General features: G+C 36.4%; 2 protein-coding genes, 1 long non-coding RNA gene and 2 pseudogenes across 3 annotated transcripts; 3 read left to right on the top strand and 2 right to left on the bottom strand.

Annotated features, from left to right (window-relative positions):
* LOC104753406 (uncharacterized) lies at positions 1-2,414 on the top strand. Its single transcript, XM_087492501.1, has 3 exons — positions 1-230; positions 302-1,467; positions 1,927-2,414. Exons 1-3 carry the CDS (start codon positions 1-3, stop codon positions 2,412-2,414), a joined length of 1,884 nt encoding a protein of 627 aa, XP_087348627.1.
* Positions 2,415-5,236: 2,822 nt separating this feature from the next.
* On the bottom strand, positions 5,237-14,336 carry LOC104749914 (uncharacterized). Its single transcript, XR_761501.3, has 3 exons — positions 14,204-14,336; positions 5,769-5,831; positions 5,237-5,487 (listed from the first exon to the last, which is right to left on the bottom strand). It is a non-coding gene; the product is annotated as an uncharacterized LOC104749914 (long non-coding RNA).
* LOC147925144 (uncharacterized) lies at positions 6,333-7,730 on the top strand. Its single transcript, XM_087490605.1, has one exon. It carries the CDS (start codon positions 6,420-6,422, stop codon positions 7,728-7,730), a length of 1,311 nt encoding a protein of 436 aa, XP_087346731.1. The 5' UTR covers positions 6,333-6,419.
* A 4,025-nt stretch (positions 14,337-18,361) lies between the features above and the next one.
* On the top strand, positions 18,362-20,747 carry LOC104753405 (uncharacterized; annotated as a pseudogene).
* A 267-nt stretch (positions 20,748-21,014) lies between these two features.
* Positions 21,015-24,045, bottom strand: LOC104753404 (uncharacterized; annotated as a pseudogene).
* Positions 24,046-24,728: the final 683 nt, after the last annotated feature.

The following is a 24,728-nucleotide window of genomic DNA, read 5'->3' as shown; positions in this document are numbered from 1 at the left end:
ATGGAAAACTCAAAACCACTTGTGTTACCAACTGTTCTTAAGGGAGGAAACTATCTCATGTGGTCAAGGACCACCAAAACCGCACTATGTGGCCGCGGACTTTGGAGCCATATTGAAGGAACAAGAGCCCCAAAGAAAGTCACCAAAGAAGATGGTAGAGAAACTACCAAAGAAGACAAGAAGAGTCTAAGCTCGAAGAAGAAGTCAAATGGTTTCAAGAAGACCAGACTGTACTCTCCATACTCCAAAACTCTCTTGAGGTTCCCATTCTCGAAGCTTACTCATAATGTGAAACGGCTAGAGAATTATGGGAGACACTGAAGAATGTATTTGGCAACATATCCAATCTTACTCGAGTCTTTGATGTTAAGAAAGCTATCAATGACCTAACTCAAGAGGATATGCAATTCAACAAGCACTTTGGAAAGTTTAGGTCTCTATGGGCAGAATTTGAGATGCTCAGACCAAACACCATGGATCTTGCGGTTCTTAATGAGAGAAGGGAACAAGATAAGGTCTTTGCTCTCCTCCTAACTCTCAATCGGACCTTTAATGACCTCATTAAGCATATCCTTCGGGCAGACAAACTACCTAGTCTCGACGATGTCTGCTCACACATTCAGAAGGAACAAGGCTCACTCGGTTTGTTTATGGGAAAAGGTGAACTTTCAATGGCAAACAAAGGAACCTATCGACCTGATGAGAGAAGATCAAAGGGAGGATGTGAACACTGCAAGCGTAAGAACCACACCAAAGATAAGTGTTGGTTTTTGCATCCTCATCTAAGACCCAATGTGATCAACAAGGAGCCTATAGCTAACATAACCAGAGTTAAAGATGAACAAAGTGACGCGGGTGCATCAAGGAATGGAGAAGGAATGGTGTCAGGAGATTATGTGAAGAAATCAGACTTGGAAGCCTTCTTCAAATCTCTAGCTGCCAACCAAGACTCTGGTAAAACCTTCTTCACTCCTAGTTCAAATAGGTCTCTTGTTGTTGACTCTGGTGCATCACACCACATGATTAGTAACTCGAACCTACTTGACAATATAAAATCGGCTAGAGGTAACGTTATAATAGCTAATGGTGATAATATTCCGGTTCAAGGAATTGGTAGTTTAAGGTTATTTGATAAAGAATCAAAAGCTTTCTACATGCCTAGGTTCACTTCCAATCTTCTCTCTGTTAAAAGGGCAACAACTGATCTAAACTGTTATGCAATATTTGGGCCTAATGATGTTCAATTTCAGGATATTGAGTCTGGAAAATTACTTGGAGAAGGTGGTACCAAAGATGACCTTTACATTCTTGATGACCCCTCACCAAGTGCTTCCAAATCTATCTTTGCTAGTTGTTTAAATGTTTCTTTTAACGCTATGTGGCACGCTAGATTAGGCCATCCTCACTCTCGAGCTCTTGAGTTAATGCTTCCTAATGTTTTGTTTGATCATTCTAGATGTGAAGCCTGTATTCTCGGTAAACATTGTAAAACTGTTTTTTCTAAGTCTACTACTATCTATGAAAAATGCTTTGATCTTGTTCATTCAGATGTGTGGACATCACCTTGCATATCTAGGGAAAATAACAAATACTTTGTGACGTTTATTGATGAGAAATCCAAATATACTTGGATTACTTTGCTTCCATCAAAATATTGTGTGATTGATGCATTCATAAACTTTCAAAATTATGTATCTAACCAATTTAACTCTAAGATCAAAGTATTTAGAACATATAATGGAGGCTAATATACAAGTACTCTGTTCAAAGAACACCTATCCAAACACGACATTGTGCACCAAACAAGTTGTCCGTACACTCTGCAACAAAATGGAGTTGCAGAGAGGAAGAACAAGCACTTAATGGAGGTCGCACGCTCAATGATGTTTCACACTAATGTTCCTAAAAGATATTGGGGAGATGCAGTGATGACAACATGCTATCTCATCAACCGAATCTCAACAAAAGTGTTAGGCGATGTGTCACCGTTCGAGGTATTAAATACGGTAAAACCACCTATTGATCACCTAAAAGTATTCGGTTGTGTTTGCTTTGTGTTTATACCAAGAGAACTGCGAAACAAATTGGATGCTAAGAGCACCAAGTGCATGTTCCTTGGCTACTCAACTACGCAGAAGGGATACAAATGCTTTGATCCTGCCAACAACCGTATATTTATTTCAAGGGATGTTAAGTTTCTGGAAAACCAAGGCTACTTTGAGAGAAGGGACTGGAGTGATTTGGAAAACTTGGCAAAACCAACTAATAGATCGGCTAGTCTCAAGTTTCTTCTTGATCATCTTAGAGCTCAGTCAAGAACTGAAACATTACTGCAGATACAAGGCGATATAGCTCCTGAAAACGTAGAGGAAACCTTGACAGAGACTCACCAACTGCAGCTCTGCTCGACTTAACGGTCAGTGAGTCAGAGGGGGAGAATATGAATCCACCAGTACCAACAGAAGAGGTGGATACGACTCACCAACCATTAAGACGTTGTGCTCGTACGAGACTACCTATGTACACTTGGAGAGATAAAGATTTTTACTATAACAACCAAGTCGTTGCTCATCCAATCCAAGCAGTATGTTCACTCGCACGACTACCAGCTGATCATCAAGCATTCGTTAACAAAATAGAGGAACATAGCATCCCAAACACTTACGAGGAAGCTAAAGAAAGCAAAGAATGGTTAAATGCAGTAGACGATGAAGGGGGAGCCATGAAACGCAACCATACATGGGACGAAGCTGATCTTCCACCAGGAAAGAGGACAGTAAGCTCTAAATGGGTTTTCACCATCAAATATCTGAGCAATGGAGATATTGAAAGATATAAGGCTCGACTTGTGGCACGTGGGTTCACACAAACATATGGGCAAGACTACAAGGAAACATTTGCACCAGTAGCCAAACTCCACACTGTAAGAGTTGTGTTATCTCTAGCTACGAATCTATCTTGGGAGCTATGGCAGATGGATGTCAAGAATGCCTTCTTACAAGGAGAACTAGAAGAAGAGGTCTACATGACACCTCCACCAGGTCTTGAAGGCACCATCGCTCCTGGCAAGGTGTTACGACTGAGAAAAGCTATATATGGTCTCAAGCAATCACCTAGAGCTTGGTATCACAAGCTAAGCACTACACTCTTAAATCATGGATTTAAGAAGTCTCACATGGATAATACTCTGTTTACTCTCCAAAGCGTCGAAGGTATTGTTGTTGTTCTTATTTATGTTGATGATTTAATCATCTCTAGAAACAACAAAGAAGGTATTAAGGAGGTTAAGAATCATCTTAAATCTGTTTTTGATATAAAAGACCTTGGAGAACTTAAATATTTCCTTTGAATTGAAGTATGTAGATCTCTGGAGGGTCTATTTCTATCACAAAGAAAGTATACCCTTGACTTGTTATATGAGACAGGAAAACTAGGAGGTAAGCCGGTAGACAGACCACTACCTGATGGATACCAAGTTGAACGAAAGGATGAGAGGAAAGATCCACCATATGAAGATCCCTCTCGCTACCGACGACTTGTAGGTAAGCTAATATATTTGACTCTGACAAGACCTGATCTTTGCTATGCGGTGAACCAGGTGAGTCAATATATGAAAGCCCCTACAAAATATCATTGGAGTCTTTTGGAGAGAATCCTTCACTATCTTAAAGAAAGCCCTAGACAAGGCATTTGGATGGGAAAGAACGACAACACCAAACTTGTGGGCTATTGTGACGCTGATTGGGGTGGTGATAAGACGGATAGAAGATCTGTTACATGCTACTGCACTTTCATAGGAGGTAATCTAGTTACGTGGAAGACAAAGAAACAAAAGGTGGTCTCAATGTCAAGTGCAGAGTCGGAATACCGAGCAATGAAGAAGCTTACAACCGAGCTCACATGGCTAAAGGCACTACTCGAAGACTTAGGCATCACGACTTCCGCTCCTATTACTATGCATTGTGACAATCAAGCAGCTATCCATATTGCAACCAACTCTGTGTTTCATGAGAGAACCAAGCACATCGAGCTAGACTGCCACAAAGTTCGAGAAAATATTGAGGAAGGAGTCACTCTGCCCTGCTACACTCCAAGTGAAGATCAATTAGCTGATATCTTTACTAAAGCTGCAAGTCTCAAGGTTTGTTCAATATCTATGGCAAACTTGGACTTGTAGACCTTACTCGTCCCTGATCAGAAATCCTCTCTTCGTGAAAATCACACTCTTTTTCCCTCGATATAGTTTTGTCCTACAAGGTTTTCTATATCAAGGTTTTTAATGAGGTGATATGTCACGGAGCTCCAAGTTTAGCCATCACTTAGGCTAAATTTGAGAGGGATTATTGATCAAGGATGTGAGATCAATGACAAGTAATCTCATGTTCGTACGACTGTCCATACCAATCACTAATGGCATGTAATCCGTATAAGAATGTGGTGAAACAGAGGCCCTATAAGTATCGAGACACATTGGAATAGAAGGATCTAGATGATGGTGATTGCAGGGTGTCATATAGAGAAGTCACATGTTGTCTTGGTGAACGAGCTCAACGAGTCAAACAAGGCAACACAAGTCGCTCTCAATATAAAGGTTCTGTAACAAGTCCATGTTCTGTGTCTTTCATTCTTAATTTCTAGCAACGGCTACATGTGTAGTAGCAGTCTCTATATATGGCTTGTAATTTACATTTGAGATGATATAATCTTAGTATTCTATTCTGTTCTTTGTTTACTCTCTTTCTCTGCAATTCTACTTCCGCAATTCTAACATCTCATTACTATGAATTTCCTTGATGCAATTTGTGGTCACAAGTGGTAATTAAATAACTTAAAGCTGTGGTGATTGCATCGCCGTACATATAGGTGCAGATCCAATGAGTTCACCAGGTGATTAAGTTCGGTTGTAGCAAAGATAGAACTACTGACAAATTCTAAAATATTTTGTTTTTAGAAAGATGTTAAGACAACTTATATAGACAATCTCAGAGCCTGGTATCAGATGTTTCTCTCTTTGTTGTTTAATTTTGTGGTGATTGCATTAACGTATAGCTGCAAATCCAATGAGTTCACCAGAGGTTCTTAAGTTCCGGGTTGAAAGATAGAACCACAGCAGTGGCTTCTGCTGCTGCAGAAGCTAGAACCACAGCAGTAGCTTCGAGGCAGTAATGTTTGTACCTTCCATAGGAGAGTCTCCGCGAGATAAATTTTCAGGACTTGTCAGATCAGAGATGGTGATTACAACTGAGGTAAAGGGTGAAATTAGTTAAAGCCTAGAAGAGTAAGAGGTAGCAACACTATCTTCTATATCCTTTGTAGAGAGGTTTTAAAATTAAAAATACAAAGAGAAACATATTCAATTGTCTGAAAACTGCTAAAATCAGGCATCATTATTTCTTCGGTGTGAAACTGCTTCTGGACGTCCGCGACTGTGTTCTTTGCATCTTCAATCTCTTGACCTTCTTTCTCATTCATCTCTTCCAATTATGCCTGTAAAATTCAGTTTTTGTTTAAGAGACAAAACAATACAGAGTAGCAGTTTCATGGTTCCACTATCTCTGCGTGCTTATTCGTTATTTTATTTTATTTTTGTTGGTGTGCTTAGTCGTTATTTTTCTTGAGATTTATATATAAAGGCTGAAGTTTGTGAGAATGAACTGCTCCGAAACTTGAGAATCATGCTCTACGTTTTCTTATGGACTAATAGTAAAGGTAAAAGTAGAATGACACTTAGCAAGCAATAAAGATTAAAGAATGGAAAGTGTATTTACCAAAGTGGACGCAACCATTCCTATGTTGTGATTGAAGATGCATTTGTTGACATAGGTGATGTCCTAAAACAAAGGTAGTTCAAGAGTTAGATCAGCAGGTTTAACTTCAAGAAGGAAATCATTTAAGGCGGTCAAGTGAATGTTTGTGAAGCAAGGAGAAGGTTTTAAAAGAGTAAAGACTTTCTTATTATAAAGATTAAAGGAAATTTTACAAAGATTGTTAATTTCCTAAAATATAAAGAAAAAGGAAATTAACAATTTCTAGTTTGACTAGATTTGGTAATTAGTCTATTGTGTGGTTAAGACCAATTAGTATAAATAGGGGAGGCTGGGTCTTGAGGAAGATCAGCACTTCATAGATCGATCAATTCTTTTAATTGAATCTTAAGCTTAGAGAAAGAATAGCTTGAAGATTCAAAGAGAGGAAAACGTTTTCTTAGATCAAAGTTGTGATCTAAGAACTTGAGTGAGTTAGAAAATAGAGTTAAGGAGAAACCTTGTAAGACTTATTTTCTAATAAAACTAAAGTGAGTTTGTTAATCCTTGGTTTGTTAAATTGAAAGCTTCCAAAATACATAGCTCTTGCGTTTTCAATTGGTATCAGAGCTTCCACTTGTAAGGATTTATTACGGGTGAGATCCTGTGGGAAAGATGGAGGGCTACGGTGATCTTCTCAGCAACAAGGTTATTCTAGATGATGGGAATTATGGTTTCTGGAAATCAAGGATGAAATCTATAATCGGTGGAATAGATCGACTTGCCTGGAAGACTGTCCTCGAGAAGTGGGAAGAACCAACAATCAAGGATGAAGACGGAAAGAAGGTTATTAAACCAGAGGAAGATTGGACTGATGATGAACTTAAAAAATCCAAATATAATTCACGAGCTCTCACGGAAATTCACTGTTGTGTTGGAAGGAAGCAATTCGAGTTGATTCAGGGGTGTGAGACAGCAAAAGAAGCGTGGGATACTCTTCAGATCCATTACGAAGGAACGACAAAAGTTCAGAGTTCTAGGAAAGACATGTTAGCTTCTCGTTTTGAGAATTTGAGAATGGATGAACATGAATCTATATCGGACTTCAGCTCTAAGATCAGCACCTTGGCTCAAGAAGCTGTAACCTTGGGAAAGAAATACAAAGATCAAAAATTGGTTAAAAAATTTCTTCGTTGTCTACCAACTAAATTTTTGGCTTTCAAAACTGCTCTATGTGTGTCAAATAAGGTTGAGGACATGAGCTTTGGAGAAGTAGTAGGGATGCTACAGGCTCATGAGTTAGAGTTGGGAGGAGTCAAGAATACTAAAGGCATAGCTTTGGTGGCATGTGAAAAAAAGGATAAGGTTGAAGGTGAGGATCCAGTTAGTTTGCTGGTTCGTCGGTTTGATAGGGTTTTAAAAAGGGTAGAACAAGGACAAAGTCAGAAGAAATTTACACCATACAAGAAAGCTGAAGAAGGAAAATTCTCAAGAAAATCAGAGATGCAATGTCACGAATGCAAAGGCTTTGGACACTTTGCCCGAGAATGTCCTACAGTTAGGAGACGTGAAAATAAGTGCTCGATATGTAAGGGTTTAGGACACAATCAAGAAGAGTGTGTTGGTCAAAAGAAAAAGTCTTTGATCAGTCTAGAAGAAGATATCGGGGAAGAGAGTGAAGAAGAGATTCTAAATTTTGTTGCATATCTTGGTATCACTGAATTTATAGACGAAGAAGAAGATTCTGATTCAGAAGAAGAACCTGAGGAGGAGTTAGAGGAAAGTTATAATGATGTTCGAAATGCACTTGTTAGTATCGCTAAAGAGAATCAGGAACTAGTAAAGGAGCAGCTTCGTCTTACAACTTTAGTCAAAACTCTTCAGGAAGAGTTAGTAACAGAAAGGAAACTTAGCCAAGGTAGTGTGGCTTTGATTAAAGAAAAACTTACCTGGTCAAGCGTTGTGAAGAACTGGGAAGTAAATTAAATGCACAAAAAGAAAAATCAGAGAAGCTACAAACAGAGCTCGTACACCAGTACAAGAAGATACACATGTTTGCAGGAACCAAGCAATTGGATGAGATTCTAAGCTATGGAAGGACAGAAAAGACTCATAGAGGCTTGGGATTTAATGATCAAACAGCAAGTAGTACAGGACAAACCAAATTTGTGTCAGGTGGGCTGAACATTCAAAGTACAGAAACAATAACAAATTTTCAAAAAGAAAGAAGAGGATGTCATTATTGTGGAAAGCATGGGCACATCAGGTATTTCTGTTACAAATTCTGGGAAAGGATTGAAAGGCTTAAACAACAAGGAAAATTCTTCTGAAATAGAATTCGTAATCAGATATGGGTGAAAAAAACTGACTTATATCAAACTGTGTCAAGAGAAGTTGCAAAGCATACTCCGGAGATTAATTTAAGGTGCAGCATGGCATTAATTACAGAAGAACCTGACAAAGACAGTCCTTGGTATTTTGATAGTGGTTGCTCACGTCATATGACTGGTACTTAGAATTACTTACAAGATTTCAGAAGAATTAGAGGCGGTAAGGTCACTTTTGGAGATGGAGGTCATGGAGATATTCAAGGAAAAGGAAGAACAGATGACAATACTTTACCAAAACTGATGAATGTCTACTTAGTTCAAGGTTTGAAAGCAAATTTGATAAGTGTAAGTCAACTATGTGACGAAGGATTAACGGTTTCATTTACCAAAGTGGACTGCAAAGCTGTGAATGAAGAGAAGACTGTTGTACTAAGAGGACTACGATCTGAGAACAATTGCTATATGTGGGATAACAACTTAGATGTGTGTTATTCAGCACGAGATGATCTAAACCTATGGCATCAAAGACTCGGACATATGAATGTCAGAAATTTAACAACACTAGTCAACAATGAGATAGTTCGAGGAGTTCCACACATTAAAGGTGTCGATCGAATGGTGTGTGGTCCATGTAATCAATGTAAGCAAGTAAAAATTCAACACAAAAAGGTTCCTGATATACAATCAAAAGAAGTCTTAGATCTGGTTCATATGGATTTAATGGGGCCAATGCAAACAGAGAGTATAGCTGGGAAAAAATATGCATTTGTGCTAGTAGATGACTTCTCAAGATATACATGGGTTAGGTTTATTCTAGAAAAATCAGACACAGTTGAGAGCTTTAGAATTTGGGCATTGCAACTGATTAACGAGAAAGGAGGAATCAAGAAGATTCGTAGTGATCATGGTGGTGAGTTTCAAAATGAAACAATGAAAGTGTTATGTGCGAATCATGGTACTGTGCATCAGTTTTCTGCTCCACGGACACCTCAGCAAAACGGAGTAGTAGAGAGAAAGAATAGAACTTTGCAAGAGATGGCACGAGCAATGATTCATGGTAATCATGTTTCACAAAAATTTTGGGTGGAGGCTTTGAATACTGCTTGTTACATTATAAATCGAGTTTATGTGAGGAAGAATTCAACCAAGACACCTTATGAGCTGTGGAAGGGAAAAATTCCAAATTTGAGCTACTTTCATGTTTTTGGATGCAAGTGCTATATCCTGAATGATAAGGATTATCTTGGAAAGTTTGATTCTAGGAGTGATGAAGGATTTTTTCTGGATTATTCAGAAAGTAGTACAGCTTTCAGAATTTACAACAAACGGGTAGGCACAATAGTAGAATCTGTCAATGTGGTCTTTGATGATTATTCTTTCAATCAATGGAAAGGATGTGAATCTGACAGTGATACAGAGGAGCCTGAGGTCAGTTAATCAAAGGAATCAGAATCTGGGGTTGTAACTGAAGTAAAAGCATAAACAAGTCAAGAATCATTAGTGCAAGTTCATAAGAATCACTCAGCTTCTGATATTATAGGAGACCTAAAAGATGGTATGAGAACTAGAGGTGTTAAGATTGATTTCAAGAAGATGGAAAGCAACTTTTGCAAGTTGGGAAAAAGTTCAGTATGAGTGTTTTGTCTCTTTCTTTGAACCAAAAAATCATGTTGAGGCTCTTAGTGATAATTCATGGATTATAGCAATGGAGGAAGAATTGGAGCAGTTTGAACGGAATGAAGTGTGGGAATTGGTTCCTCGACCTTCCAATACAAATGTAATTGGAACTAAATGGATATTCAAGAACAAAACTGATGAAAATGGAATAGTGGTTCGAAACAAAGCAAGACTGGTGGCTCAAGGGTACACACAAATAGAAGGGATTGATTTTGAAGAAACTTTTGCTCCAGTAGCGAGACTTGAGTCAATACGGTTTTTCTTGGGAATGGCTTGCATATTGAATTTTAAAGTATTCCAAATGGATGTTAAGAGTGCTTTCTTAAATGGGATCTTGCAAGAGGAGGTATATGTAGAGCAGCCTAAAGGATTTGAAGACCCAGTGAATCCTACTTATGTTTATAGTCTAAAGAAAGCTTTGTATGGTTTAAAACAAGCTCCAAGGGCTTGGTATGAAAGGCTGACTAATTTTCTGCTTCAGCAAGGCTATGAACGAGGTAATGTGGACAAGACTTTGTTTGTATTAACCTTAGAGCAGAATATCATGGTTGTTCAGATCTATGTGGATGATATCATCTTTGGTAGCACATCAGAAGACTTGGTGAACAAATTTGTGGAGAATATGTCTCAAGAGTTTGAAATGAGCTTGGTTGGTGAGTTAAAGTATTTTCTAGGTTTGCAGATCACTCAAACAGATGAAGGAATATTTGTATCACAAAGTACTTGTGCAAGGAAGCTACTGACAAAGTTTAAGCTAGAAAAATGCAAAGAAGCAGTAACTCCTATGAGTACGTCGAAGAAATTATCAAAAGATAAGAAAGGTCAAGCTGTTGATATTACTTTATATAGAGGTCTGATCGGTAGTCTGCTCTATGTAACAGCAAGCAGACCTGATTTATGCTTTAGTGTAGGAGTTTGTGCAAGATATCAAGCAAATCCTAAGCAATCTCACTTAGAAGTTGTGAAGAGAATCATTAAATATGTCAAAGGTACACTTGATCTTGGTCTTTGGATGTCAAAAGGATCAAATTCTAGTTTAGTAGGATACTGTGATGTAGATTACGCTGGAAGCATGGATGATCGAAAGAGTACAAGTGGGGGTTGTTTCTTTTTGGGGATTAACTTAATCTCTTGGTTAAGTAAGAAACAGAATTCTGCATCATTATCAACAGCTGAATCAGAATACATTGCTATGGGAAGTTGTTGTACTCAATTACTTTGGATGAAGCAAATGTTTGCAGATTATGGTATAGATTCAGGAATTCTACAAATCTTGTGTGATAACAAAAGTGTTATTGATCTATCAAAAAATCATGTGCAACACTCAAGAACAAAACACATTGATGTGAGACATCATTTTATTAGAGAGCTTGTGGAAAACAAGCAGGTTCAGATTGATCATATGTCTACAGAGATGCAGTTGGCTGATTTGTTTACTAAAGCACTAGATTTTCAGAGATTTTTAATGCTGAGGAATCTCATTGGTGTGTGTCAGACCTGATTGTACCGTTGTGGTACAGAAACTGATTCAGGTGTTGACGAAGGATGTGTTAAAACATGGATTAGTTGTGTGTTTTGGTTTGCAAAGTTATGGGCTTGGGCCGTATGTTATTAAAAAAAGGGGGTTTTGTTTTATATTAAATATGTGTTTTGTTTAAGAAGAAGAAGAAGAGTCTCGGAAAAAAAAAAGGGAACGAACTCGAGTAGAAAGAGTTGGAGATTTGAGAGAAGTAGATTTGAGAGAGTCGAAGTCATGGTAAGAGCAACTCGCAGAGGACCGATTTCCAGAAGAAACAAATCTGAGATTCATTCTGGTTATGACAAAAATCGACCATTGATTGTTGATGAGGAGATTGATGAAGTTGCGCATGCATTGAGTTTGGTACCATACTCGAAAGATTCTTCGGCAGAGAAGACCCAAGGCTAGAATGACGGATCGTTTGGAATTGCATGTGATATAGATCTGGGAGAATCCAAAGAAACGGAGTCAGATGAACCAGCGGTTGGGAGTTCGACTGATCAAGTTCACAAATCTCAAAAGGGAAAGAACCAGAGCTTTCGGGTGACGAAATTGATTCTACTGGAGTCTCGGTTCAAGAGCAATTTGAGCGAATGGCTAGGAAAAAGCGAGTGCACAAAAACCTTGGTCTTGCACCACCTAAGAAAACAAGAAAAACAGGGGAAACAAGTTCCACTCGCATGAAATCAAACTCAAAATTTGATCCTAAGGTGTTAGCTTCAGTTTCGGCTCAAACAAGGTATAAATCTTTTAGCTATAGGAATATTACCAAGGAACGTCTTGTAGATCTTGATGCTAAAGATGAATGGGGATATCTTGATTTAATTAAGAGAATGGGTATTCCGGATAGTGTTGAAGGTTTGGCGTCTATTGTGAAGGAGGTTATTGCTGAATTTTATGCCAATTTACCTGAAAAAGTTCCAGCTGATGGTGTCGAGGTATTGTTTTGTGGTCACACTTATGTTTTTTCTCCGGATGTCATTAACCAAGTTTTTAATCAGTCACCTTTGTCTGAAGAAGAGAAACAAGCTGATGCAGCTGTGGACTTACTTAGTCTTGAGAAGATTGCTGATACCTTGAGTGGAGAAGATAACATCAAGTGGCAGGATTTGAATCCCAGGGACTTGCCAGCTGCTTTTGGAGCTTTGTTCACCATATCCAGCTACAATTGGATACCATCATCTCACCGGAATCATGTGTCTGAAAACCGAGCCAGACTTGTGTACAAGATTTTCAAAGGGATTCGTTTTGATTTCGGCAGAATGGTGTATGATCAAGTGATCGATTTGTCTGCAATTCAAAAGTGTGATTCTCGCTGGTTGGTTTCTCCTAGAACTATTTTTAAGGTTCTTATGCATCAAGACCGGTTAGAAATTGCTGATATGGATGTTCTTGTCAAACCTGTGGCTTATCAGAAGGATGTTCGTACTGGAAAAGCTTATGCAGATAAGTTCCCTGATTGTCCCAGTTTTTACGTTCCACCTGTATCGTCTGAACCACCTCCTGCTGCATCTCCTGGTCAGAACTATATTGATGTTCAGCTTGGGAGCATTCGTATGCCATTAATAGATCAGAATGATCCGGAGTTAGTCTATGGAGCCCTTATTGATACAGCTCGAGTGCTACAGAGTCTTTTTGGAGTGGTGTATCGTTTGACTCAGAATCATCCCATGTCCAAAATGCTTTGATTGGTTTTTAACTTGTATATTCTTCAAGCAGGGGGAGAAGAATAAATTTATGGGGGAGTATCATTTTACGGGGGAGCATCAAATCAGAATGTTGTCATTTTACGGGGGAGTTTCAAGTCAGAATGTTCTTGTTCTTTTTGGATCAGAATGCTCTTGTTCTTTTCAGTGTTTTGTTCGTTTGAAACTCTAAGACACTTTGCAGTCTGGTTGTTTGTTTTTTTTTGGGAAATTTTCGTTAGATAAAGTTTGTCAATCAGACTGATGTTTATGAGTGAAGTTTAAATTGCTGGAATCATTGATCATGTATGCTTGAAGAAGCATAAGGTTAAAAAGGGGGAGATTGAAGATGCATTTGTTGACATAAGTGATGTCCTAAAACAAAGGTAGTTCAAGAGTTAGATCAGCAGGTTTAACTTCAAGAAGGAAATCATTTAAGGCGGTCAAGCGAACGTTTTTGAAGCAAGGAGAAGGTTCTAGAAGAGTAAATACTTTCTTATTATAAAGATTAAAAGAAGTTTTACAAAAATTGTTAATTTCCTAAAGTATAAAGAAAGAAAAAATTAACAGTTTCTAGTTTGACTAGATTTGGGAATTAGCCTATTGTGTGGTTAAGACCAATTAGTATAAATAGGGGAGGCTGGGTTTTGAGGAAGATCAGCACTTCATAGATTGAGCAATTCTTGTAATTGAATCTTAAGCTTAGAGAAAGAATAGCTTGAAGATTCAAAGAGAGGAAAAAGTTTTCTTAGATCAAAGTTGTGATCTAAGAACTTGAGTGAGTTAGAAAATAGAGTTAAGGAGAAACCTTGTAAGACTTATTTTCTAATAAATTTAAAGTGAGTTTGTTAATCCTTGGTTTGTTAAATTGAAAGCTTCCAAAATACATAGCTCTTGCGTTTTCAGTGATTGCTTAAAATTGGTGTGTAAAAAAAAAAAGAAAACACGTATTTGTATTAGAACTCGAAGATTTCAAATCCAATCAGTAAACCAGATTGGCAAACACCTAGAAACCAAAATCGGAACTCACACAGAAAAATCTCGGTATTACTACGAGAATCAATCACATTTACTCTTTCACTAAAGGGCAAATTAGAAGAAAACAAAAAAACTATGAAGAAAACACTTCACAAAACCAGAAACGGGTACGAAGAAAACTCAATTCAAATAAAATCTGACAAATTGGAACTGAGACGCAGAGCCGAGAAGATATCGACAAGGATATCAAACCTGGTAAGCAATACGAACCTGGATTAATCGAGAAGCACAACCAAGGATTCCATTTCTTACAACACCAACATAACGAAACCCAAAAGGAGTGATGATTTTTTTCCCCAAGATCGAAAAGAAGAATAAAAGATTAAAAAAAAAACTTACGTCGTAAACAAGGAATAAACCCTTTCGTAAACCGACATCATATTGATAAAAATAAAATACATAAATAAAATAAAATAAGAAGCAGACGATGTCGTATTGCTTGTGAGCGTGTTTTGTTCCAGTCACACTAATAAACAATTTGTTCAAAATTTTGAGTAATTTACTATCAAGCAGCAAACTTGAGGTTCTGAAAAAGTCCAAAAATTCATATGCAATAAAAGTAATTTTGCATATGTTTAGATTAGATGCATTTTTTGTGATTGTTATCAATACTGGCGGATCCATGTTACAGTTATAGGATATTTTAATTATATGTCATTTGTATAAAGCAATTAAATTAGAAAATACTAATCTACAGTCAACACCATTACTATTTATGTCTTTTTTATTTTTTTTTTCCTTTAACTTTATCGAATTCTTCATATTATTATTAGGCTACAACCATATCATTTAACATATATAATTTGTTATTTTTATTACCATATATAATAACTAAAATACCTATGGTAAATATAAAAGTAACATTTTAGATTAAATATAATTACTATTATAATAATTATTTTGATATATATATATATATATAATATATGTTTGGTGTTTTAGATTTGAAAGCAAAAGATCATTCCGAGCAGAATGCATCAGCTCTTTCAACTCATAATGCATCAAAGCACCTTGGAGAGGTTCAAAAGGCTTCTAATTTTTCGTTGGTCAAATTCATTCATGATAAAGTTAGTATAAAAATTAATAGATCTTTTATAATGAATAAAAATATTGCAAATGAAAAAGTCATCGGCCATGTATTAGTTTTTATATTTTTATCATCGCCATGGACGTCTCTTTGCAGCTTTGCCGACACTGCTGAGGTATTGGGATTTCCTAAAGAGCAGCAGCAACAGCTTTATGTGCATCGACCCGCAGGCAGATCACTCTTGCACTATCCGTGAGTGTCTCCTATCACTTGTTATATATGTGGTTCTGGTGACAGTTTTAGGTATTGTTAGCTTTGAAATGTCATGGAGCATTGAGTAGGTTTGGTAAATTTTGGTGGCTAGACTCAGCTCATTCACACAAGTATTCTAAGAGACTGAAACTTCACCTAAATTCTGTGTTTAAAGTTTGAAAACAAAGAATATTAATTTATTGATTCTTTATAGTGTGTAATTGATTGAAACAATTCTTTAAGGGCTGCTTTGTTTCTAGGTTCAATTTCGATTTAGCTTTAAGCAAAATTGACTGAATGTTGACATTTCTATATATAATGTGTAGAGTTTCTCAATAACCTTTGATTTTCTTTTGTCTTCTGAACAGTTAACGTATAGAGTCGTTGTTTATACTTGATCGTGCTGGGACACTGTATTTAATGGATCAATCAGGGAAACCAACATGTTCAGCATCACTAATGTTGTTGTTGTCAGGTTTTCATCATTAATGTAAAATTAAAATTTAAGATTAAATATAATTACTATTATAATTATTATTTTGATATATATATATATATACATATTTTCTGAATATATGTTTGGTGTTCCAGATTTGAAAGAAAAATATCATTCTGACCAGAATGCACCAGCTCTTTCAACTCATAATGCATCAAAGCACCTTTGGAGAGGTTCAAAAAGCTTCTAATTACTCGTTGGCCAAATTCATTTATGATAAAGTTGGTATAAAAATTAATAGATCTTTTAGAATGAATAAAAATATTGCAAATGAGAAAGTCATCGGTATTTGAGGGTTTTTCTCAACCATGAAAAGCAATGGATGTAAAACGTCTTTTTATATCCCAATCTGAGGTCCAAGATTTTGAACAAAATTCTCACAATGCATCATATAAATACGCAAGAGTCATATGTTTCCATGGTAATGATTTTGAGAGTATTTCACTTAGCTCTGATTTGAGTCTTAGGATATGTGATCTACAAGATCTAATCATCTTTTTCGTGGACAAAGTAAAGAAAAGAAAAAAAAGCAAATCAGTTGAGGTTATTTAGAGATACCATTAGATGGAAATGTATTGTGATAAGTTGTGGACCTTATGCCACCTCTAGTGCAATAATTCATGAGCTCAAGTTAAATTTCAAATTTTATGTTTAATTTATAAAAATTTTGTTGTGATGTTATACTTTTTATTTTAAGACTAATATTTTTGGGCTATTTGTGATGTGATGTATGAATATACCTAATAGGCTTGCATATTTACATGAATTGGAAGTAGTTTATTGAGACTTGAAATCTGAAATGTCCAAATTATAAGTAAGCAAATACTTTGATTGCAAAGCTTTCAAATATGGGACCAACAAGCATCTCTCTCATGAGTCATCCCTTCAGTCATTCAAGTAAATTTTTTCTTTCTGATTAATATATATATATATATATATATATATATATCAGTTGATAGGTTGAATAACTTTCGAAAACAAAATTAATGTAAGAGCAGAGCAACATTGTGGTCTAGGTTGATAATGAAAACACTAACTAAATTCATAAATGTCTAAATGCGAGGGAATATTTTTTGGTTGAATCTATGATGGAGCAGAGCTTCTGATGCACTAAGCCTGCAAGTGACACATTAGAGATTGAATTTGTTTTCTAAATCATTAAACAAAATGATCACTAAGAGGCATAGTGCATCAGAAGCTCTGCTTCGTCCAATGTTTTGGGAATCTGAGATAAGGCTTACTTTTTTACAAGAAGCTAATGACCAATTTCAGTACCATGACACGGACCTTGCAATCTTGAAGGGTTAGACCAGTTCTTTGCTGCTAAGTTCCCAAGATTGTTAATGGAGACATACTATGTCATAAAGTACTTCCATTAAAACACCATAACACACTACAAAAAAAAATGGTTTTACATCATTTATTTTATTTATTTGTATCATGATTAAATGATGTTAAAATAATTTGCATCACTCAAATAAATAATTTATATTTTGTTGATTCAAATAATTTATATCGATTGAAATAATTGTTTGTTTCAATTACTGAATTGATGTTCATTTGCATCACTTATAAAAGATATTGCAAATCTTATATCATTTTTACTAAATTAATACAAAATATATACATCGTTTATCAAAACTAATGTAAAATAGTTATATCATTTTTGAAATCCTGCCGCTAAAATTAATATTGTAATAAATTAGATGAAAATAATATTTTTTTTAGTATAATATTTCTTTATTTATATTTGCAATTATATTTGTTTATATATTCTATTGATAATTTATAATATATATTATTTCTATTATATTTATGATGGGGCCAACAATTAGTTGTTATCCCCACTAAACTTAAGTGTTGGCAAATAGGTTTAAGTATTTATAATAGATAATTTCTCATTACTCCTTGAGAAGTTGTCGATGTGGGATTGTAAAAATCCATCCTTAACTACCAACGGAAAAAAAAATAAGTAAATACTTTAATTCATTAGTTCTTTCCTTGGTTTTTTTTGACAATAAATAAATAACTGTATTAGAAATAAAATGATGTAAATCAATTTACATAAGTGGTTTTTAATTCCCGTTAGTGTAAATTAACATCTGTTTTTTTTTTCAGCAAAAATGAATTATATTAACATCTGTTTTTATTGATGTAAATTTTGTATCATATGAAAAAGTGTTTTAATATTAAGGCATTTTTACCTTGTAGCTAACTTATATTTGTGGTAAAATACCCTTGATGCAATTTGTGGTAACAAGTGGTAACTAATTAATTTGTGCTTGATAGATAAATCATAAATTAGCTTTAAGGTAAAAAAAAGCCTTCGTTAAGATTTGTAAACGTAAAAGTACCACTTTATGGTAAATTTTTATTTTTTGTTATATAATTACCACTTGTTACCACTAATTTTCTTGTCAACAAAAAAAAAATTAACATAAAGTTCTCAAATAAAAGTATCAAACTACTACATTAAATTTTCATATTTTTGTTTTGTTTTTGGTATGGTTTTTATACGTTAAAAACGAAAAACCTAAAAAGCCGAACCAATTCCTAATCTCAAAAAAAAAATCCGAGTTGAAGTCAAAAAAGTATGGATCAATTACCATGCAACTCCCACGTTGATGACGACGACGACGACCATGGTTGGACGAAAGTCGTGTCCCGGAAGAACAAATTTTCCGGCAGGAATGAACGACGGATCCTGACGGCGAATAAGATGGTTTCTGCTGATGTAAAGGATGAAACGAACAGTAGTGTCGGTGCGGCGGGGGGGAGGAATAATGAGAAACTGCCTAAAACTAAAAAGCCGAAACCGAACAAGGAGAAGAAACCGATAGTGTCTTTGTCCGAAGCTATGGCAAAGATCGACCATTCAAGTCTTGCGGCTTTCCTCGCCGTATCATTGGTAAGTGCATCATGCAGCTGATGTAAAATTCAGCTCGATCCTTGTGTTTTAGTTACTTCAAAATCCATTTTTTTTTATAATTGTATTCGAAATTGCCAGAGATTCAGCTATTAAGATTTATGGATTTCATCGGGAGACAACTTACCAGGTGCAATTCCCATGGCTGAAGATGTTTCCTTTGGAGGGTACTTGGCCCAAGCTTATCGATGTCATGAATGTGAGCTGTTTCTTCTTTTTTGGTTCAGAGATTTTGAAGTCTATGTTAGATTGTTGAAGCTGATTGTTTATAAACTCTTTTTTCATATATAAACAGGTTCCATTGTGTGATATTCCTGAACCTATCTTTAACACATCAGTCAGTTGGATCCTTCAAGTTCCAATGGTGACACTCTCTGGCTTTGTAGAGTGGGCGTTTTGTACTACTATCGTTCATTTGGAAGCACAACAAAAAGGTGCCAAATCTGGCAAGATTGGTGAACAACCTACTTCTCCCAAACCTCATGTAAACTTTTGCAATACCTTTCTCTTAATAATTGTCGCTTTCACTTATATGTATTATGATGTGGTTGAATTACCTTTGTGTGACTAACTCCATTATGCTCTCTTTGTTTTTCTTTTTCCAATTAGATGCCAATATTTGTTACATTAGCAATGGTATTGCGTAAGAGAGCATTGGAGCCTATTAGGGAGAGCCATTTTTTTCAAGGACAGGACAGGCTTCCGCTTTCAGTTTGGACGATGGCTGTGGTTCGTGTTTTCCCTTATCTGAACTTAGGACCAAGAGTGTCGAAACTTGTGTGTATCTGTGTTATGTTGTATTATGAAATTCATTTGAACTGTTAACATGTCGACAGGCCTCCCAGGGTAATTTAGGTGCAGGGTTGCTTTCATGGGCGCACAACTTGTTACCAGTAGTGGGTAATACGAGCTGCAACCGTCAGTCAAGGGATCTCATCCTTCAGTTGGTTGAGTAGTGAGTCGGAAGTTTTCTTTTGATTGATCTCCTTTGCTATATAATATAAACAATCATCTCATCTTTGTTTTATGCAATTTTCTTATCCTGTCAGTATTGTGGCGCATCCAATGGCTTGGACGATCCGTAGGAACCAAGCTGTTATTGTGCATGAGCGAATGATTCCGCCTCCTTCATTTGAGATCTTGCTGCGGCTTACATTCCCTGCTTCATCTGCAAGAGTAAAAGTAAGTTAGTAATATTTGGAATTCATAACAACACAAACCTTGATGCTTTTTTCGATTCTGGTCACAAGCATGGTCTCTGTACGCACACAGGCTACAGGGAGGTTTGAGGCAGTTTATTCCTCTCTGAAGGAAGTGGCTCTTACCGGTGACCCAGGAAGCAAGGCAATGAAAGAAGTCATTCTACAGATTTTCTCTTTGTCTTTAAAATTAGCTGGAGAAGGTATATATATTAGTAACACAAACCTCGAATCCGAGACGTTTCTGCTTCTCATTCTAATGTGTTACTATTGTCACAGGAAACCCTGATTTAGCCAAGGAAGCTACTGCAATAGCTATCTGGTCTGTAACTGAAAACATTGATTGCAGCAAGGACTGGGACAGTCTCTATACGAAGAATATAGAAGCCAGTGTTGCTCTTCTTAAAAATCTTGTGGACGAATGGAAGTATCTTTCCCTCAAACTATTATCATCGCCGACAAATACTCTCACTCTCAGTAAAACTATTAAGAGCTTCAGGCTGAAAGTAATACCTCTTACTCTTCTAAGCTAAACTTATTTCACCCTTCCCTCTTGTAGTTTCATCTCTGAATTAAAGCTGTTGTGATATTTTTTAGAACGAAAAAGCCATCACTAAAGGAAAAGCCAATGCTTCTCTTTACAAAGAGGCTGACAAGTCCTGCAAATTGATCTCGCGGAGACTCTCCTATGGAAGATACAAACATTACTGCCTCAAAGCTACTGCTGTGGTTCTAGCTGCTGCAGGAGCAGGAGCCACTGCTGCAGTTGTTCTATCTTTCAACCCAGAGCTTAAGAACTTCTGGTGAACTCATTGGATCTACAGCTATACGTCAATGCAATCACCAAAGCATTAAACAACTACGAGAGAAACATGGAGTGGGGTTTGAGATTGTCTGATATAAGTTTAAGTTGTCTTAACATTGTCTTAAAACAATTTTATTAAGAGTACGTATTGGTTGTTTAAAAACGTTTTATTAAGAGTACTATTCCAGATAATTTCGCCTCATACTTGTTAGTATTGGGTTTTACTTTTAGATGAATTCTTTGTAACTGTTTCTTATGATTATCTTTGAGAGATTGAGAGAACTTGTAGCAGGCAAATATCTTTGATTTTAGTGAATTATACAGTAGCAAAAAGTGGAAAAAGCTCTCCCGTTGAAGGTGAACCACTATAAATTATTAACATGATCAACAAGAAGTTGTTTAATGCTGTGGTGATTGCATTGACGTATAGCTGCAGATCCAATGAGTTCACCAGAGGTCCCTAAGCTCCGGGTTGAAAAATAGAACACCTGCAGCAAATGTTGCTACTCCTGCAGCAGCTACAGCTGCAGCAGTAGCTAGTCCTCCAGCTACAGCTAGAACCACAGCAGTAGCTTCGAGGCAGTAATGTTTGAACCATACATGGGAGATTCTCCGCGAGATAAATTTGCAGGACTTGTCAGCTTCTTTGTAAAGAGAAGCATTCGCTCCTCCTTCAGTGATGGCTTTTTCGTTCTTAAAAAAATATCACAACAGTTTAAGTCAGAGATGAAATTACAACTGAGGTAAAAAGGTGAAATTAATTTAAAGCTTAGAAGAGTAGGAGGTATTAACTTTTAGCCTGAAGCTCTCCATAGTTTCAGTGACAGTGAAAAAATTTCTCGCTGATGAGAATAGTTTGAGGGAATGATCCTTCCATTCGTCGACAAGCTTTTTAAGAAGAGCAACACTAGCTTCTATATTCTTCGTATAGAGACTGTCCCAGTGCTTGCAGCAATCAATATTTTCGGTGACACACCAGATAGCTATTGCTGTAGCTTCCTAGGCTAAAGCAGGATTTCCTGTGACACAACAGTAACACATTAGAACTGTCAAGGATTCAAAAGTGTTTGTTACTAGCTAGTATATGTATACCTTCTTGATGCAGGATCATTCCTCTTATGTTTTGGTTTTACTTTTATTTTCTATTAGGATATTATCGGTTTGGTTTTCTTTTAAATTATGATTTATTTAAGCTCTAGATAGGTTCGAATCCTCTTTGGATTAGGATTTGTGTTAGCTATATAAGCTAACCTCTATGGTTGTAAAGACTCACGATTTATTGAATTAATATTGAAGAGCTTTTCAACTCTCAACTTCCTTATTGCGGCTAGAACACGACGTTCTCAACGACATAAGAAGACATTGATTCTTGGGTATTCTGAGACTAAACAAGTTTCTTTGTGTTATCATACCTGATCTATATCACTTCTCCAGCTAATTTCAAAGACAAAGAGAAAATCTGTAGAATGACTTCTTTCATTGCCTTGCTTCCTGGATCACCGGTAAGAGCCACTTCCTTCAGAGAGGGATAAACTGCCTCAAACCTCTTTGTAGCCTGTGTGCGTACAGAGACCATGCTTGTGATCAGAATAGACAAAAGCATCAAGGTTTGTGTTGTTATGAATTCCAAAGATTACTAACTTACTTTTACTCTTGCAGATGAAGCAGAGAATGTAAGCCGCAGCAAGATCTCAAATGAAGGAGGCGGAATCATTCGCTCATGCACAATAGCAGCTTGGTTCCTACGCATCGTCCAAGCCATTGGATCCGCAACAATTCTGATAAGAAAATTGCATTAAACAAAGATGAGATGATTGTTTATAATATTATATAGCAAAGGAGATCAATCAAAAGAAAACTTCCGACTCACTCCTCAACCAACTGCAGGATAAGATCCGTTGACTGAGGGTTGCAGCTCGTATTACCCACTACTGGTAACAAGTTGTGCGCCCATGAAAACAACCCTGCACCTACATTATGCTGGGAGGCCTGTCCACAGTTTTACAGTTCAAATGAATTTCATAATACAACAGATCACAGAAAACACACAAGTTTCGACACTCTTGGTCCAAAGTTCACATTAAGGAAAACACGAACCACAGCCATCATCCAAACTGTAAGCGGAAGCCTGTCCTGTCCTTGAAAATAACGCCTCCCCCTAATAGTCGACAGCGCATAAGTCAAAGCTTCAGGTCTCCAATGCACTACCATTGCCAATGTAACAAATATTGGTATCTAATCGAAAAAGAAAAACAAAGAGAACAATTATGGAGTTAGTCAAACAAAGGTAATTCAACCACATAATACATAAGTGAAAGCGAGAATTATTAAGAGAGAAAGGTATTGCAAAAGTTTACATGAAGTTTGGGAGAAGTAGGTTGTTCACCGATCTTGCCAGATTTGGCACCTTTTTGTTGTGCTTCCAAATGAGTGATAGTACAACCAAACGCCCACACTACAAAGCCAGAGAGTGTCATAACTGGAACTTGAAGGATCCAACTGACTGATGTGTTAGAGATAGGTTCAGGAATATCACACAACGGAACCTGTTTTATAGATATATAAAAAAAGAGTTTATAATCAATCAGCTTCAACAATCTAACATAGACTTCAAAATCTGAACCAAAAAAAGAAGAAACAGCTCACATTCATGACATCGATAACCTTGGGCCAAGTACCCTCAAAAGGAAACATCTCCAGCCATGGAAATTGCACCTCGGTAAGTTGTCTCCCGATGTAATCCATAAATCGTAATAGCTGAGTCACTGGCTATCCGAATACGATTCCTATTTAACAAAAACAAAAAATGAATTTTGATTTGTGGGGTTATATATGGATTTTTAAGTAACTAAAACAAAAGGATCGAGCTGAATTTTACATCAGCTGCATGATGCACTTACCAATGATACGGCGAGTAGAGCCGCAAGACTTGAATGGTCGATCTTTGCCATAGCTTCGGACAAAGACATTATCGGCTTCTTCTCCTCCTACTTGGGTTGTGGATTTTTAGGGGTTTCTGCCCTCAGAATCTCCTCCTCCTTCTTCTTCTTCTTCTTCTTCTTCTTCTTCTTGGGTTGTGGATTGTTAGGTGTTTCTGCCCTCACTATCGGTTTCTTCTCCTTGTTCGGTTTCGGCTTTTTAGTTTTAGGCAGATTCTCATTATTCCTCCCCGCCGCCGAACCGGCACTACTGTTCGTTTCATCCTTTACGTCAGCAGAAACCATCTTATCTGCTGTCAGGATCCGTCGTTCATTCCTGCCGGAACTTTTTTTCTTCCGGGACACGACTTTCGTCCAACCATGGTCGTCGTCGTCGTCAACGTGGGAGTTGCATGGTAACTGATCCATACTTTTTTTACTTCAACGTGGGACTATTCGGAGTTTTTTAGGAGTTCGTTCGGCTTTTAGGTTTTTGGTTTTTAACCTATAAACACACAAAATCTGAAACTTTAATGTAGTTTGATACTTTTATTTGAGAACTTTATGTTAATTTTTTATTTTTTTTTGTTTAAAAGAAAATTAGTGGTAATTATATAACAAAAAATAAAAATTTACCATAAAGTGGTAATTTTATTTTTACAAATCTTAATGAAGGCATTTTTTACCTTAAAGCTAATTTATCTATCAAGCATAATTAATTAACTAGGAGATATCCCGTGCTTTAAGCACGGATCAACATTTAAAAAAAGTTCTAATATAATAATAAAAATTATTGTTATATTTTTTTTAAAAGTTATTTTGTTTGAGATGATATTTATTTTAATTGTTCTGTAAATCTATTAGTCTTTTTGAATACTAATTATTTTAGAATATTATAATATTTTATTTTTTGACGTATATTACAGTTTTATATTGTTTGTTTGTTGTATTTGCATCATTATTTTGTGAAATATGAAGTAATAGTTTTAATATTATAATTGTGACAAATAAAAATTATTAATTTATCATCTATATAAATTCAGTTTTACCAACCCGTCAATGTGGAAATTAAAACACACATTTTCTTAGATTGAGTAACATATCTTCGTTTT

This window comes from Camelina sativa, chromosome 16, assembly GCF_030686135.1.
Source record: "Camelina sativa cultivar CO46 ecotype springtype chromosome 16, ASM3068613v1".
NCBI classification, from domain to species: Eukaryota; Viridiplantae; Streptophyta; class Magnoliopsida; order Brassicales; family Brassicaceae; genus Camelina; species Camelina sativa.
This window is presented reverse-complemented; position numbering and strand designations above follow the sequence as displayed.